Source organism: Strongylocentrotus purpuratus, unplaced genomic scaffold (assembly GCF_000002235.5).
Source record: "Strongylocentrotus purpuratus isolate Spur 01 unplaced genomic scaffold, Spur_5.0 spur5_scaffold_17, whole genome shotgun sequence".
Lineage (NCBI taxonomy): Eukaryota > Metazoa > Echinodermata > Echinoidea > Camarodonta > Strongylocentrotidae > Strongylocentrotus > Strongylocentrotus purpuratus.
The window spans coordinates 13,294,961-13,313,068 of NW_022145602.1; the positions used below are offsets into that span (position 1 = coordinate 13,294,961).

Consider the following 18,108-nt stretch of genomic DNA (forward strand, 5'->3'; position numbering starts at 1 on the left):
TAAAGGTCATACTAATACCTTTAAAGAGAAGGTTGAGTTCTTGGAAGAGGTGAAAAAAGATTTGTGAGCGTTATCATTGTTATTATGGAGGTGTGGAAGAACATCAGATAAAAAATGTTCCCTGAAAAGCATGGCTCTTCAAATGCCTTTAGATTTTTAATAATAATAATAATAATAATAATACATATGATTTATAAGGCGCCAAATCCACTTGACAGTCAAATGCTCAAGGCGCAGCTTGTGCAAAAGATGAAATACATACTTGATACATTTATACAAAGTGCGATAAGAAAGGTACAGACATGAAAGGTAATGGTAATCAATTATAAGATAAATTAAACAGATATTTCTTAAGATTGTTTTTTAACACCTCAGCAGAACTGCTATTCTTAACCCATTGAGGGAGAGTATTCCATAACGAAGGCCCAGCATGAGCGAAGGTTCGTTCCCCCCACTTTGTTTTAACCCTAGGAGTAACAAGTAAGCCAGAGTTTTGAGAACGTAGCTGTCTAGAAGGAAAGTAATGCTTAATCAAGCCGATGTTATACTGCGGAGCAGAGCCATGTATACAGTGAAATAATAGCAAAATAATCTTGAAAACAACACGTTTTTCTACGGGCAACCAATGGAGTGATTTGAGGACTGGTGTGATGTGACTGTACTTGTTGGACAGGGTCACGACACGAGCAGCAGCATTCTGTAATCTTTGTAATTTTGCGAGTAGGTTGTGAGGCGAACTAAACAAAAGGCCATTACCAAAATCCAAGCGAGAAGAAATCAAAGCATGAGTAATTTTCTCGGTGGCACCACGGTTAAGATATTTACGAATAAAACCCAAATTGCGTAACTGATAACGTACTGATTTTGAGACATATTGAATTTGAGTAGACATTTTCATGTTTGAGTCGAGAAACACACCAAGGTTGCGACATACATTAGATAGGGTAATTTCATGTCCAGCAAGAGTAATTGAAGTGATGGAAGAAATCTTCTCTAACTGAGTCTCAGAACCATACATTATAAATTCGCATTTGGCGAGATTTAATTTCAGTGAATGTGAGTTTAACCAATTATGAACATCTTGTACACAAGTCTCAATGTTATGGATAGCGCTGGCTGCATTGCTCTGATTGGGTTTGAAAGAAGTATATATTTGAATATCATCAGCATAAACATGATAAGAGAGAGAATGGCGATGAAAAATACTCTTCAAACCCGTTAAATATAACGAAAAAAGCGTGGGCCCGCCCACAGAGCCTTGTGGAACTCCGCATGTAAGTGGTACAAAATCTGAAAGGTAGCCGTTTATCAAGACAGCTTGAGAATGGCATGACAGGTATGATTTAAACCATTCCAGGGCTTGACCTTTAATACCGAGTGACATGAGGGTATTCACCAGTACAGTGTGGTTAACAGTGTCAAAGGCGGAAGACAAATCAAGGAGTACCATAGCAATTACTTTTCCGCCATCCATCTCCTGGAGTATAAAGTTGGATACATTAACAAGGAGGGTTTCTACACTGTGGTGGGGACGGTATGCAGATTGAAATGGGTCAAGGAGGTCATTATCGAGACAGTAATCATTTAATCTAGAGAACACCACCCTCTCAAGTATTTTAAATAAAAACGGGAGATTAGAAACTGGACGGTAATTACTTAGTAATATGGCATGTAACACAGTAACAGCATACAAATCGGGACGGATTTTACGCCACATATGCGTGTAGTCCCATATACATATTTCTGTGTACAGTGCTTGTAAGGTTACCAAGACCAGGCCAAATTTCTTATCATTTTGATGATTCCAACACCTTGCAGTATACGTACAGATGATCTACCTTTTCTGGTCGATTCCACACCGTTTCTTTCACAATGCAGACGCGTGACCAGGGGGGGGGGGGGGGTCACAAAGATCCTAAGTTGGGGGGGGGGGTTCACAAAGATCCTAAGTTGAACTTATCTCTAAGTTGGACTTAAAAATTATGGAAAGCCATTAGCATCTTTGAAAATATTTTGAAAAAGTTATATTGAAAGGCATTAATTGTTTATTCAAATCATTCATATTTTCTTTCATCTAGGAGATTTCATGTTCTGGATGTGGAATTTATAAAAAGTCTAAAATATTTAAATTTCTGCTTTTGAATATATTTCATTTTAAGACTCCAATGGCTGTCCATAATTTTTAAGTCCAACTTAGAGTTAAGTTCTACTTAGGATTTTTGTGAAACACCCCCCAGAACTCAACTTTATCTTTAAGTTTTATGTCTAGGTCCTTGTAAATAGTAGCTGAGAAGAATATATTCACTATCACCTGGCTCTCTATAAAGATTTTTCATTGTCACTCAGGTAATTAATCACATGCCTTGATGAACGATGACGGGCGAAAAACATGAAATGTGTCAGACTTGTATCGTTATAGACAAGAGGAGGATTCAAATTGCTAGAAAGGGGGATGTGAAATAATTGACCCAATTGTATATATCATAACTTCATTATTATTATTCGTTATTATTTAATTATGCATTTATGACTGTTCCTTCATTTGTTTAAATGTTTATTTATTTATTCGTATATTTAAAATTTACCTACGTATTCTTCATGTATCTATTTATTCATCCATTCAGTTTTGGAAATCATGCTGGCCCTTCAAGGGCTTGAGAAGGAGCAGTGTAATAATTGAACTATTCCTCAATAAACTTATTCTTGGTTTCTGTTATTGTTTGTCGTTTTTTATTTCGTTTTTAGCTCATTTCCTTAATGAGTATTTCCAGTGTGCCGCCCCCCCCCCCCCGATCCACTGATACATATGAAGGTTAGCAGATTTGCAGCGTTTGAGTTCAATGAACTTTTACTAATCGACCTGTTTTAACGTTTCGTAGTTCTCTTTTATTTTGTATTTGATGTTCCTAGTACCCTTTATATTTTCTATAATTACTATCATTATTTCATTATTATGTCAAATGATTAAGTATTACTCTTTTAAATAAGCAACCACTGGACCTACGATTAAAAGCACTGTTCGAGAGCCTTCGCTATATGTGAATTAATGGCACTAGCGTATTGACATGGTTTTGAACCTGGGACCTTACGGGTACGAATCCTATGCTCTACCACTGAGCCATCGTTTCTGCTATGTGTCTTCTTATTCTTGTCCCTACCCTTTTTCTACATGTAATATATTTCACATACATATACATGTGTGATTGTGATGTAAACAAAATAAATTATGTATTCAGATTTAAAGTCCATGGACCTAGTTATTGCATTCCCGCAATTATAATAAAACTTGGTTCAAAGGACAGACATGCAGAGACCCAAACAAATGAATAACAACAAATCAACAGAGAACTACACTGGACCTTGATGACCATACAACAGTCAGCTTTTGATTTGAAAGCCCTTCGATCGCTTGATGCTTCACACACACTGAACACAAAAGTGCAAATTTCATAAACAGCCATATCGTTATTGTCTGAATAGACATCCCAAACCATTGATAATAGTGACCTATATTGTGGAATATGCCTTTGATAGGTGCATGATATATAACGCCTGATCATAACTGTGTGCTTTGCACCGATTCATAGTTCTTTCATAAAAGCCAACGGTACAGTTGCAGTTATATACACGTTACCTAGTGCAGGTCACTGTATTTCACCAATGAAAGTGGCTAATATTTGTTGCTATATAGGGAGACCCTGGCAAGCTTTTTGTTCGTTATCAGCGTCTATTGTTGGAGAGGTATGTATTAACAAATTTATTAAAATGTTGATAAAAGTTCCGAGTATGACTATATTACGTCGTCTGTAAACAATTGATGTAAAGCAACTAATGATTTTACTTTCCCATTCTTTAATCATAAAACAAAAATAATACATCAATCAGACAAAGCAGATAAATGGAAATAAACTGCCTAGGTCTATTGATTTAGTTAGTTAGTTTAGCTTAGTTATTCATTTGCCATTACTATTAGTACTATTTTGATTCAGCAGTGTTGACTCCAGGCGCGTACGCAGGATTTTTTCAAGGGGGGGGGGGGGGGGTTTTAACGTTTATATCGGGCCGAAAATTTCGCAACGACTCAGCCAGCCGCTGAATAAGCGGGGGGGGGGGGGGGGGGGGGGGGGGGGGGGGGGGGGGGGGGGGGGGGGGAAGAGGTCACTTTTTTTTTTTTTTTTGGTCCCAAAAAAATCGCAACGACTCAGCGGGGGGGGGGGGGGGGGGGGGGGGGGGGGGGTAAGAGGACACATTTTTTTTTTTTTTTTGGTCTCGAAATTTGAAAATTTGACATTTTGCTCCGTTGGGGGGGGGGGGGGGTAAGGTCAGCTTTTTTAGGTCAACCATGGGAATTTTTTTTTTTGGTCCCAAAAAAATCGCAACGACTCAGCCGGGGGGGGGGGGGGGGGGGGGGGGGGGGGGGGGGGGGGGGTAAGAGGACACATTTTTTTTTTTTTTTTGGTCTCGAAATTTGAAAATTTGACATTTTGCTCCGTTGGGGGGGGGGGGTAAGGTCAGCTTTTTTAGGTCAACCATGGGGATTTTTTTTTTTTTTTTTTTTTTTTTTTAATAAAAAAAAAAAAAAAAAAAAATCCAAAAAGGGGGGGGGGGGGGGGGGTTTTAGAGAAATTTAGGGGGGGTTTACACACAAAAAATTACCAAAGGGGGGGTTAACCCCCCAAACACCCCCCCCCCCCCCCCCCCTGTGTACGCGCCTGGTTGACTCACTCGACCAATACTTAGCCAAAGGTGTTTTGTCCGAGGCCAAGTTCCAAGAACATTCTCAACATTCTCAAACAGAGACCAATCTATTTAAAAATCTACCTCATTGTTACACTAAGGAAATAAGTGCTACCGTGAACTTACACACAGGTTAAATTCGAATGAAAATAATGGACACGCAGAGCAAACCACGATGGCTGATTCTTGTGGGACTCTTTGCCGTCGGATATTTTGACATCGGAACGTTAAAATCGTTGGGCGTGTTCCTTGAGAAAATGACGAAAGACTTGCAAACGTCTCTCGCTGTCGTCGGACTAGCTATTGGACTATGTCACGGTGTAGCACAATGCTTTGGTGAGATGTTGAGATCTTGTTACGATAGCCATGTAATCATAACCATTTTTAATGTTTCACTATCCCCTAAAGTAGTGGTTTCTAAGTACATGTATTTAAAGAAAATATAAGGGCGCGTGACGCTCTATGTGCTATAGCATTGGATTAAATCCATTAAGATTGAACATTACATCATGTATTAGTAACTTTCACTGCAAAGCATTCCAATTAATAAATCTGGCATCGATGAATCAGTCACGCTATTTATATTCTAATCCCTAAAAGGGATAAAGCAATAACATTTAAGACTATCTTCTTCTTTTATAAAAAATATTTAATATGATTGGAAAAAAATATTATTGACATTTGCCTCTAACTTTTGAATTTCACAGCGGTTATAAATGTTCCTCTATTAAAGCGGTTTTCAGCAGGAAAACTCGTCCTTGCAGGGAGTAGCATTGCCGCTACAGGACTCAGCCTCATTTATTTTGCAACATCTGGAATACACTTGCTACTACTAATGCTTGTAACAGGTAGGGTATCTACGAATCTCTTATTACATAAATACAAAACAATATTCAAAGTATACCCCTGAGGTACTACCATCAAAGAAAGCCTGAGTGAATTGATCACGGAGTTCTTGGTTACATAATCTCGTTAAGAAATTTGACGTAGTCTTTGAAATTAAAACAAAGTGATTAAACAGACGACAGTCTATGGAATGTATACGTGCCATTGTTTAATTGCTTAATTGGTCATTAAGCAGTGACCAATTGACCAGTTTCTTGCCTGGAGGCCATTCAGATTTAGACCATCGATATTTTACAATCCTCATCATGCGTCTGTGGAATTAGACAATTTGCCGAGCGTACTCTACACTCTAAGCGGGCTGCTTTTATTGGAGTATCAGATGCTTTAAACATGATAATGAAGGAGTTGTGTACAGAATTATCCAGTGTCTGTTGAAGTTCACTTAGTTCTCAGGCTCTCGTGGTCATCGATATGGTCTTAATCATAATTAAACTGATTAAAATTATCCGGGTTAACTGATTAAAAGTAAATTGCGTGGAGTACGTGCGGAAAAATAACCGTTTCTAACGTAATCAAATTCATGTTTTTAAATGTTATTTTCCCTTTTTCACCAGGGTTTGGTTATAGCTTAGTCATTTTGCCTTCTCAAACCAGCGTCGTTGACTACTTTCCAGATCACTTCGAGATCGCTACAACCATTGTCCTCCTGGGCAGCGCTGTAGGTATGATGACGCTCCCATTGCTTACAGAACAGCTCGTCATGGCTTACTCCTGGAGAGGAGCGATCCTAATTCTAGGAGCCTTGAACTTTCATTCATGTGCGACGGGGCTACTAATGGCGTCAAGTAGTCAACAAAGACGTGTGTTAGGAGAACCTTCAACGTTAGCCGGCAGATCTCAGATCGGGGAAGACCACGAAGAAACTGTGTCTCTGATAAACGAGCAGACGACTGTTGACCCACATAATATAGATGATGATCGCAATGATGATGGGGTCTTTTGCTCTATCGCCAAAATCGCCAGAGCTGCCAAAAAGGTATTCCTGGATATTTTCGATATCAAAGTCTTCCGAGAGTGCCCCCGCTTCGTCACAATCTGCATGACTTTCTTTACCTTCGCCGTCTCCTACTACGGGTGGATCGTCTTCTTGATTCCCAACGCTGAAGCCAAGGGTATCAGCCCCGACAAAGCCGTCCTACTTGCAACCATTGGCGGTGCTGCAAACATCTTTGGAAGGCTCACAGTAGGTTTCCAGGCGGCAAGGCTCAATCTGAAACCACAGGTCACCTACGGTCTCATCTGCATCGTAACAGCAGGGGCATTCTTCTGTAATTTCTTCACCAAGAGATATTCGATTCTTAGCTGTTTAGCAGCCATGAATGGCTTCGCAATGGGTGGAAAGGCCATGAGTAGCAACCTTCTGTGTAAGGACAGTGTCTCGGACGAAAGGTACCCAGCTGCGCTGTCTTTCATATCACTCGCCTTTGGTATAGGGGAGGCACTTGGGGCATTCTTCATTGGTATGTACATAATTATAAACGGATGCAAAGTGTCTGTTTTATACCTTTTCGTGTTGATTTGTTTGTTTCTTTGTATTTTTGTTGTTGTCTGTTTTGGGGAATAAATTCGTCGTGGGGTCCAGTAACTAACAGAGTACTGAATAATAGAGTATAAGGACGCCCTTTTCCCCTTTTGCTGACAGGTGATGCAATCGGTTTTCCCCTTTATACATTTTGAATTTTGGAATGTACCAAATTATCCAAACGTGAGACAAGTTTTCCATCCATTTCTAAAACACAGTAAAGATATAAATTGTTACTTATCGTTGATCTAACAAGCACGTCATTATACAAAATTAAGAGGCTAATATCAAGAGATTTTTTTTTTTAATATTTAAATCTTTTCTCTAAACAGGTCTTCTGTACGATTTTACCAAGTCATTCGATGTCATTTTCTGTGTGCTTGGAGCAGCTAATATATTGGAGTCCTGTATCATCATTTTCCCCATCATCATGGACTGGATGGTCACGAAGGTTACCACCCGTTAATGAAGGGCAGAAGGTACAATTTCTTTGGCCGGTTATCGTCATTGGCACAGCTACGGGTCCTATTCACCCTCACCGAATGGGACGAAAACGGAGGGACAAAGATAGCAAAAAGAGGTTACAATGTTTTTCATGGAATGATTTATTTTTACGGTTAAAGGGAAATAAATATACGTAACATTTCTTCACAGCTGAAAAAATTTGCTTAGGCACTCTCATTGCAAATCATTTCTATTTTGTCAATGCAGTTATTATTTTTGCAAAATATTTGATATGTACTCAAGACATGCAAGACATTATTCTATTATTTCGTTATTTTCTACGAGATCTTAAACATTTGGAAAACATGGCTCATTTTTCCTGATTGAGGTGTCATAAGAAAGGGCAGGAATGAAATTTCTAGAAATGTTATTTTCCCTTTCAAATTCAGATATATTTATACAGTGCGTCCCAGAAAAAACGAAACCGAGAATTATCGATGTTTTATCATAACTTAATCACAATTATAATTAATAAATGACACATATTTATGAAGCTTAGGTCCTCCTCTGTCATTTGATGCAACTCATATGATGCGTATTTCACGCCAGTGAAAACGAAGTTTTTAAATCAAATTGTGGAAATGCAAGAATCATTTTAAACAAACAGAACTTTGTTATTCCTTGATCATTTTTCCTGAATGACTAGGTGTCATATGAAAGGGCAGAAACTGAACTTTCTAGAAATTTGATTTTCTCTTTGAAATTCAGATACCGTCCACCAAATGACTTTTTGGTTCCCTCTGTTCAAGCTGATTTTAATCACTCATGCGTGAAATATGCATCATGAGTTGCTCCGAATGATATAGGAGGATCTAAGCTTCAGATTTTAATTTTTACGGCATGTGTGTAGTCACATATTCTGCGGCGCCCGGAAGGTGCCCGGTAAAATTTGGTCGAGTGGAAATGCAAAGCGCCTGTAATGACTAGGTCAATATAAACCGGGCCCCGTACGATTTTCCCTACCCGGCGGCTTGCCGTGGATTTAGAGACTGTACGGGAACCTTCCGATTTTCATTTCTACGGCATGTGTGGTCACATATTCTGCGGTGCCCGGGAGGTGCCCGGTGAAAATTGATCGAGTGGAAATGCAAGGCGCCCGTAAGGGTGCCGGTAGGGTTGCGGTTGGTAAGCTTACCTGCTCCGTCCGATGAGTAGGTGTACCTATGGCTCCCAGAAGGTGACCTGCCGGGGCCCGGGCGGGTGCTGTACGGTGCACTCTGACATCCGCACCTCCTGTGTTAGGTGCGTTGTACATTTTGAGATGCCGCCGTGAGGGGCCCACACGGGCAATATTCATTTCAAGTGGCCACCGGACGGCAGATGCCCGGTGTTGTGCATATCACCGGAGCTCTTGAGGGGCCCGCGAGGAAGCCGTACTTGGGAGCAGCCGTTATTCTTTAACAAAATGTCCCGGCACCCGTAGGAACTGTACGGGAGCCGGCCGGACACCGACCGAAAATTCCCCAAATTTCTGTTTTTACTCGCCGTACGGGCCCAGGAGCGTACATGTTTCAATGAGAAACATTTTCAAGGGAAACAAAAAATAATGTCTCTATAGACAGGTGGTCTTTCTATACAGATGGTCTCTAAAGCAGGTTTGACTGTACTACCAATATGATACCAGCAGAGGTACATTATCCAGTCACGATAGTATTTAATTTTAATTTTTAATCATGAATTATACTGGAAGGAGCTTGTAAATCGATAGATTTGGACTTGGAAGTTATATCACCGATTTGGTCAGAGTTGCATAATGAATACATTTCTGAAAGGATAATGAAAATGTCAATATTGCTACAAATGAGCAAAGCCAGAGTTCAGGGAAACAATTGAGTTGTATATTACGTTACTGGCAAAATACATGTGCGTGTATTACAGTACCGGAAACATAAATATGCATTTTCTTCAACTATAAACGATTCCACTTTTGATTACTTAATTTGTATGCGGATTTTACAGTAATGTGTGTTTAAAGAGGTTTATAAATCAGATATGATTATTTACGTAAAGGTCGGTCCCCAGACGTACATAATCATATCTGATTGAAACACATCTGTAAAAACACAATTACACACACACACACTTTAAATGTATCAGAGTATTATTGTGCTCTGAAATTTGTTGCTCTGTCGCTCTGGGCTATCTTCCTTAAACAACAAGAAACGCTTTAGGAATAGGATAAGGGTTAGGATTGCAATCAGATTTTAGGTAAAATTTAGGGTACGGATTAGGGGTAGGTATAGAATTGGTCCAGGGTTATTGTAGAAATTCAGAGAGTGGAGGATACAAATCGCAGAGCAATTGTTGCAGAAGCATACATCAAACAACCCAGTATGTTGCTAAGATCATATACAGGGTGAGTCAGAAAAAATGTCCCACTTTTTAAAAGTTGTATTGTTTGGAGTTTGTCTATTTAATCAGGGGTTTCATGATATGTCTTGATAGAGTTATCCTCCCAGTACATTTAGGTACCATTTTCATTTGAATCCTTTCACGCATGACTGGACATCAGACAATCATTACAAGACTGCCATATTTCACTTGCGCCAACTTACTGGGTGAGGAATAAAACAGTGCATCGAACAAAGACAGTCAGACAGACAGACACACACACACACACACACACACACCCCACATACACGCCTAGCAACACACACGGTTACAATTGTCTGATAATTTTCCCTTTTCTGATTAAGCATTGATTTTTATCAAGATCCCTGAATGTTTAAGTGGTATTTCCCTGACAATCTTTCCTTTAGTACACATTCACTACCACCATCATATCATCATCAATGTCGTCATCTTAATCTTAATTATCATCATCATCACCATCAAAAATGTAGAGGCAAATGTCAATTAAAAATTTTTTTTTCAATCATAGTAAAAATATTCCAAAAAAGAAGATAGTCTTAAATGTTATTGCTTTATCCTTTTTAGGGATTAGAATATAAATAGAGTGACTGATTCATCAATGCAAGATTTATTAATTGGAATGCTTTTACAGTGAAAATCCTAATCAAATGCTATAGCATATAGAGCGCCACGCGCCCTCATTGTACTTAGAAACCATTACTTTAGGAGATAGTGAAACAGTAATACTGGTTATAATTGAATGGCCATCGTAACAAAAAGCATCTCACCAAAGCATTGTGCTACACCGTGACTTAGTCCAATAGCTAGTCCGACGACAGCCAGAGACGTTTGCAAGTCTTCCGTCATTTTCTCAAGGAACTCGCCCAACGATTTTAACGTTCCGATGTCAAAATATCCGACGGTAAAGAGTCCCACAAGAATCAGCCATCGTTTCGTTGGTCGTGGTTTGCTCTGCGTGTCCATTATTTTCATTCGAATTTAACCTGTGTGTAAGTTCATGGTAGCACTTATTTCCTGGGTGTAACAATGAGGAAGATTTTTAAATAGATTGGTCTCTGTTTGAGAATGTTGAGAATGTTCTTGGAACTTGGCCTCGGACGAAACACCTTTGGCTAAGTATTGGTCGAGTGAGTCAACACTGCTGAATCAAAATAGTACTAATAATAATGGCAAATGAAAAACTAAACTAAATTATATACCTCACTTAAGAAATCCAGCCATCTGATTGGTCGAAATTGCAGTCATGGTTTTGGCCATTCCCGTAAATAAACGAAAAATGCCACGCCCATGTAATAGTTCGAGGGTAAAATTCAGGTTAACGGGAATAGTTCAGTCTTGCTTAAAAACTGGTTTGAGCGATCGTGGATACCATACATTGTGTGTGTGCGAAGAATTGGTCGCTAGACAGCAAGAACACCAAAAGGGTAAACCTTACGTTTTATTATTAGCCGTAGATCTATGTCTAGATATAAATTGTGAATTTATTGCTTCCGATAACGGTGATTCAGGTATTGAAGATTGTATAATGCAAGTGTTTAAATTCATTTGGTGGATGAAAAGTTAATTTCTACGCCGTTTTGTGTGTCATTGCAGCGCTGAATTTGGTGTGTTTGTCGCTAATTTCTGACAAAATTTAGATAGCTTTCCTGATGGTTTTTCATGCAAAATTTCTGTTATATTGATAAGCATTCTTGTCCTTACCTTTGACCTGTTTCTTGTCTGTTATAGTCATTTAATAGATGAATTACTTGAATTCTGAGCACATTTCAGTAACACAAAAAGTCCAGCCCGTTCACAGTCCCACACACGTATTTGTATGTACCTTGTGCCCTTACACTGTCTGCTGTCTCGATAACGTAAACAAACTTGATTACCATGATTGGTAAGTCGCACATGTATTCTATGACCCTTTTCGGTATATAAAAGTATTAATGACTGCTTTAATTTTTGAAACATAGTTGTTTTTTTACGCTCAAGGGAAGGTTACAATCGAGCTATTGCCCTCGGCAAGCCTCGGGCAATAGCTCGATTGTGACCTTCCCTTGAGCGTATAAAAACAACTATGTTTCTCAAAGCAGTCATTAATACTTTACTAACTAACTAAATCAATAGATTTAGGCATTTTACTTCCGTTTATCTACTTTGTCTGATTGATATATATTTTTTATTTTATGATTTAAGAATAGGAAAGCAAAATCATTAGTTGCATGTAATATCATCAATTGTTTACAGACTACGTAATATAGTCATACTCGGAGCTTTTATCATCATTTTAATGAATTTGTTAATACATACCTCTCCAACGATAGACGCTGATAACGAACAGACGACGTAATATAGTCATACTCGGAACTTTTATCATCATTTTAATGAATTTGTTAATACATACCTCTCCAACGATAGACGCTGATAACGAACCAACAGCTTGCCAGGGTGTTCCGTACATAGCAACAAATATTAGCCACTTTCATTGATGAAATACAATAACCTGTACTAGGTGACGTGTATATAACTGCAACTGTACCATTGGCTTGTTAAAAAAGAACTATGCATCGGTGCAAAACACACAGTTATGATCAGGCGTTATGCTTTATGCACCTATCAAAAGGCATATTTCAAAATAAAGGTCATTATTATCAACGGTATACGTGGTCTATTCAGACAATAACGATTTGGCTGTTTATTGAATTTGCACTTTTGTGTTCAGTGTGTGTGATGCATCAAGCGATTGTGGTGCTTCCATATCAAAAGCTGACAGTTGTACAGTCATCAAGGTCCAGTGGAGTTCTCTGTTGATTTGTTGTTATTAATTTAGTTTTGGTCTCTTTTCTCTATTTCTGTCCTTTGAACCTAGTTTTATTATAATTGAAGGAATGCAATAACTAGGTCCGTGGACTTTAAATCCGAAGACATAATTATTTTGTTTACATCACAATCACAGATGTACATGTATGTGAAATATATGATATGTAGAAAACGGGTAGGTAAAAGAACAAGAATACACATAGGAGAAACGATGGCTCAGTAGTAGAGCAAATAGGATTCGTACCTGTTATCTCCCAGGTTCAAAACCATGTCAATACGCTAGTGGCATTAATTCACATATTATGAAGTCTCTCGAAAAGTGCTTTTAATAGTAGGGCAAACGGTTGCTTATTGTTCCTACGAATGCCGGGACATTTTTTTAAGCATTACGGGCGCCGTGGTGCAGATTTGGCTGCTCCCAATTCTTCCGACGTTTTAATCTAACCGTTAGGCCGTAGAGAGCTCGGAAAGGGCGCGTGGGGCACCTTACAGGTCCCGTGCGGGTTCCGGACGGTGACCGGACGGGGCCCTCACGATTTTTTTTCTGGACGTTCTCAATGTACAACGCAGCTTTCAATACAGAGGCGCGGATGTCAGAGGACACAAAGTTCAGTGCACCGCACGGCGGCCCGTGGGGTGGATTTAATATTCCATGATATAGTATCGTAGAAGCACGACGTTTAATTTCACATCGATAAATGTGAAGTTTTATTAAGGTTAAAGAGCAAAATTCTATTTCTTTTCTTCAGAATTTAAACTTACGGATGTAACAGGTTTTGGAACCAAACTCTTCATTTCGGGCATGTCTAGACAAGGGCTCGCATATATTTAACCCCAAAAATGAAGATAGATTTGAATTGTCTCTTTCACCGTTAATTTTTAAAACACTGCCCGCAACACTGATCGAAATCTAATCAAAAGTTAATAGCTTAAACAATCTCAATCTGTGTCGAAATCTTTACTTTTGACACAAAAATACACATTTTCAAGGCAAATCTTTCTTTTTGACTTTGACAAACTAAGTCGTTCTAGGCCCACCTTCCGGCAAACATGAACACGACCTGTCTACTAGTTATCCGCGATTGAAGACTTAATAATTGATCCTCAAAAGTAGGAAATTGAAATTGACCTAGTTTCTTGAAGGTTGTCGTAAAATCTCACGCTTTGGGGCCGCAGTGTTTTCAGGGGGGGGGGTGTCGTCGGGTTTAATCCCGGGGGCTCTATAGCTGAATCTGCGCTGATGATCAAAGTGATTTTATCATCCGCAGAGGCCGATTATCATAAAGCAAAACAAAATGGTCCTGTTAACGGAGGTAGAGGCAGAATTAACTTACTGATGTTATGGTGGCCAAGTGTCAACTTCCACATCATATAACAAATACCATAATTCTGTGACAAAATTTGATTTTAATAGCTCTGTCCATCACCTTTTTTTAAACTGAGCAAACACACATATCCTATAATAAGCACTATACAATAGAGTTTTGAAATGGATCTAGGTTGACTTCTCTTCTTGCGATCCCTTACATCAATTACAAGATTACTTGACACTTTATTTCTGTATTTCATTTTTCTCGAGACTCTTATCTAAAGACCATTTCTCATAGTGGTACTGTTTTCCAATAACCCGTGCTCACGCCGCACAGTTCTTAGGTAAACAGAGGAATTCAATAAGTAGAGGAAGAGGGAGGAGGAGGAGGAGAAGAAGAAGAAGAAAAAGAAGAGTCATTGATATCAATCATTATGTTTTAAATAATTCCAAGTACATATGAATTTTGGAATTGTTGTATTATACATAACGGGAAAATATTCAATAACAAAACTGTACGGTAATTACACACTAAGAAATAAGGGTGCAATCGGGGTACATATTTGCATCCACGTACGCGTATTTAGCAGAGAATGCTGCTGGTGTAGCTTCTGTGAAAATGATGTCAATAACCAGCCCCATCAGGCTGGAATGCATTGGAATATTTCCAACTAAGAGGCACATCATTCCGGTTAACGCTCTCTCTGATTAATTTTCTTCGAGACTCCATTAACAAACTACTACAACCCTTAAAGTCATACCAGGTGAACAGCATCCTTCATCTGCTATAAATACTCAGTAAATTGGCAACGTTCCGCCTGCTGTTCTCTATTTATATTCATCTTGATATATGTATTAGTAAAGGGTGTCATTGGCGTAGCCACCGGGGGCATAACGGGCACGTTCTCGCAGTCAGCCCAAAACAAATTTTAAAAAAAGAATAAGAAAACGAAGAAAAGAAAACTAAAGGGAAAAGGAAAAGAGGAAATGGAACATAAAAAGGAGACGCTAAGATCCGTCCCAAAACCCTAACTAATGGTCTTCTTAATTTGTTCTTCATCCTGCGAGCAAAATCAATACCCCTACCTTGAGGACATCACCTTGTTTGTAGTCATTTTTAAAAACATTTTTAATGACTTATACACCACAAAAACGAAAATGCATTATATACTTTTGTTTAAATCCACCATAAGTACATGAAAGCAATTTGCAGTTACTTTAAAAATATAATAGCGGCTCTCCCCCCTACTGCCTCCGACTCTTGGAACAGGTAATCCTTCTCGATTGAAATCATCTTCAACAGAATAACAATTTAAACAAAAGGTTAAGGTCTGGGAATAGGTGAAACATATTGTGGGAGCGTTATCATTGTTACTTTGCAAGTGGGGAAGAACATCAGATACAAATATGTTTTCTGAAAAGCATGGCTTTTCAAATGCCTTTTAATTTTACCAAGACTGGGCTTAATTTCTTATCAGTTTGATGATTCCAGAACCTTGTAGTACACACCAATACTTATATGCTAGATGATCAACCTTTTCTGATCGATTTCACAACGTTTCTTTCACAAGAGGACATACGATTTTAATATGTAAGAAACCAGATGCATGCGTTCATTGAACTCACACTGTCACTGCTTGGTCACTAATGCTATGTTGGTATCATAACACTGACTCATGAATGACATCTCAAGGGACTTTGTATCCAGTGGATAGGCACTATATAAATTTTAACTACTATTATATAATTGTAGTGACAGGCCTTGTTCACGTGTTATTACATAATTCAGATTTCTTGTAGGCTCCGAAGATTATCATCATATTTGGCAATGGAAAGTCAAATTGAAGACAATCGAAACTATATATTTCGATAAATCAACTAAAGGTCAATTTACAATAATCTTATTTTATATCCAATATAAATCATGTTCGGATTGCGACCAATCACAGTCGAATCCGGCTCAGCGGTCACCTCTCTATAAGGACCACCTGTTTATAGTGGCCACACATACTGTCTTCCTCTAGGAGGAAATCTGTGTTGTAGAACCTGTCTAGTAAGGCCACCTGTCTACAGTGGCTAGGTTTTCTGTTTCCCCTAGGTGGATTTCATAGATAGGTGCTATACTAGACATCATTGTCGTATTCGCGGTTTTCAAAAGGTATTAAACGCAAACTAAAGGCATCGTTTAACAATGTTAAATCTGAGATGCACGGCCCTACGTGTTACCAGTGTCTGTGATATGGTGTAATTAAGATTGAAGCCCTAAAAAGATCGCGCTTCAAAATTATCAAGAAGTGCCTCAAAAAAGTAAACATCTTTGAGTGACCGATTTACCATACTCATTTTCCCCAGTAGACTATAGTGTTATGAAAACCGTTAGGCAAACGCAAAATTTGGTTTCGATTTCCAATCATAAATATCTCGATAATCAGACAGGCGGTCGGCTTGTAAAAGTCGTGGGGTTCCTGATTGCAGCATGAGCTAAATCAAGGATTTTGTTTCAGAATCTGAGACAAAGTTTCCGGATCCCTTTAGAGGTTTTTAAAATTGCCTCGAGTTATTGTAGGACTGGCTCGGAGGACTGATGAACAGAATACAATGAGAGAAAAAAAAGGATATATAAAATCTACCAAATGAAAATTGGATATTGAGATTATCATTTTAAGTTATCACAAATGAAATATATATGTAGTACTACTAGAAATTCCGATAGGTAGCGGAAATATCATTCAACAAACTTTTTCTTCAAACGTGAAGATAAGTAATCAAGGCTACAGATTTCCATCAATTTTGGTATAGGATTCGATTAAATTCAGCTGATAGCAAACTGACCCCTGATTGATATACCGTTTTCATCAGATAATGAAATGTGATCTTTATGATCTGCCAAGAAGAAAAAAAAGTTTTGGCACTTTATCAGGAATACCCGTTTTATGAAACGGGAGAGGGTAAAACTGGGGGCAGTGTGGAAGCTGAAGAATGCCTTTCATTTAAGGAAGGGATTATCTGAATGCAACAGATTAGGCTTTCGAATGATAGGCAGGGGCGGATCTAGCTTTTTGTTAAGGGGGGGGGGGGGTCAACCGCGTAGCTAAGATTTTATTTGAGGGGGCGGTAGTGAGAACGCGAAGCGTGCGAATCAGTTAAAGTCCGCGCGAAGCGCGCTCCGTAGTAGGTGGGTGCAGGGATGGGGGAGTTTCCCCCCTCCCGAGCGAAGCGCGGAAGCTTTGACGTTTCATCAAATTATCAGAGAAAGAAGACGATTCGTTGTACCGCTCTCTAGCCCCTGATTGAAAGCCTATACCGTTTCCATCAGATAATGAAATGCAATGTTTATGATCTACCAAGAAAAAACAAATGTTGGCACTTTATCAGGAATACCCGTTTGTGAAACGGGAAAGTGTAAAACTGGGTGTATGGGAAGGCTGAAGACTGCCTTTCACTAAAGGAAGGGATAATCTCAATGCCAAAGATTCGACTTTGGAATGATAGGTGAAAGCCAGCTTTGCTGCAAGAACCGAATGAATCCGTATGCTTTTCACATGTTTTTCACATTTTTCTCTCTTTTGTTAGTCTTCCATATATTCGATATTTTATCGTGGCACGACTGTGAGGATTGTGAATTATCCAGAGGTTGAAATAAAGAATAAGAGAAGCGGGAAGAGAAGTTTCTCGGTGAGCAACAAATCGGGTGAATTGCCGTTTGGTATACACCCATCTTGTCTATTATCCACATAGTCTCACAATCAGTTCGTCTACTTATCATTAGGTTTAATGACCATTTAGGCTAAATAGTCATTTGGTCTAATTCCATATTGCCTAATCTCCAAAAAATTACTACCAATTTTGTCTATCACTCATTAAGTCTAATTGCCAGTCGGTCTAATTGCCAATTTGTCTAATATCCATTTTTGTCTACTATCCGTAAGGTCCAATAATTATTTAATCATAC

General features: G+C 38.8%; 1 protein-coding gene across 1 annotated transcript; it reads left to right on the forward strand.

The window, feature by feature from the left end:
• Positions 1 to 4,889: 4,889 nt before the first annotated feature.
• LOC586458 (monocarboxylate transporter 12-like) lies at positions 4,890 to 7,631 on the forward strand. Its single transcript, XM_786239.2, has 3 exons — positions 4,890 to 5,073; positions 6,198 to 7,103; positions 7,498 to 7,631. Exons 1-3 carry the CDS (start codon positions 4,890 to 4,892, stop codon positions 7,629 to 7,631), a joined length of 1,224 nt encoding a protein of 407 aa, XP_791332.2.
• The last annotated feature ends 10,477 nt before the right edge of the window (positions 7,632 to 18,108 follow it).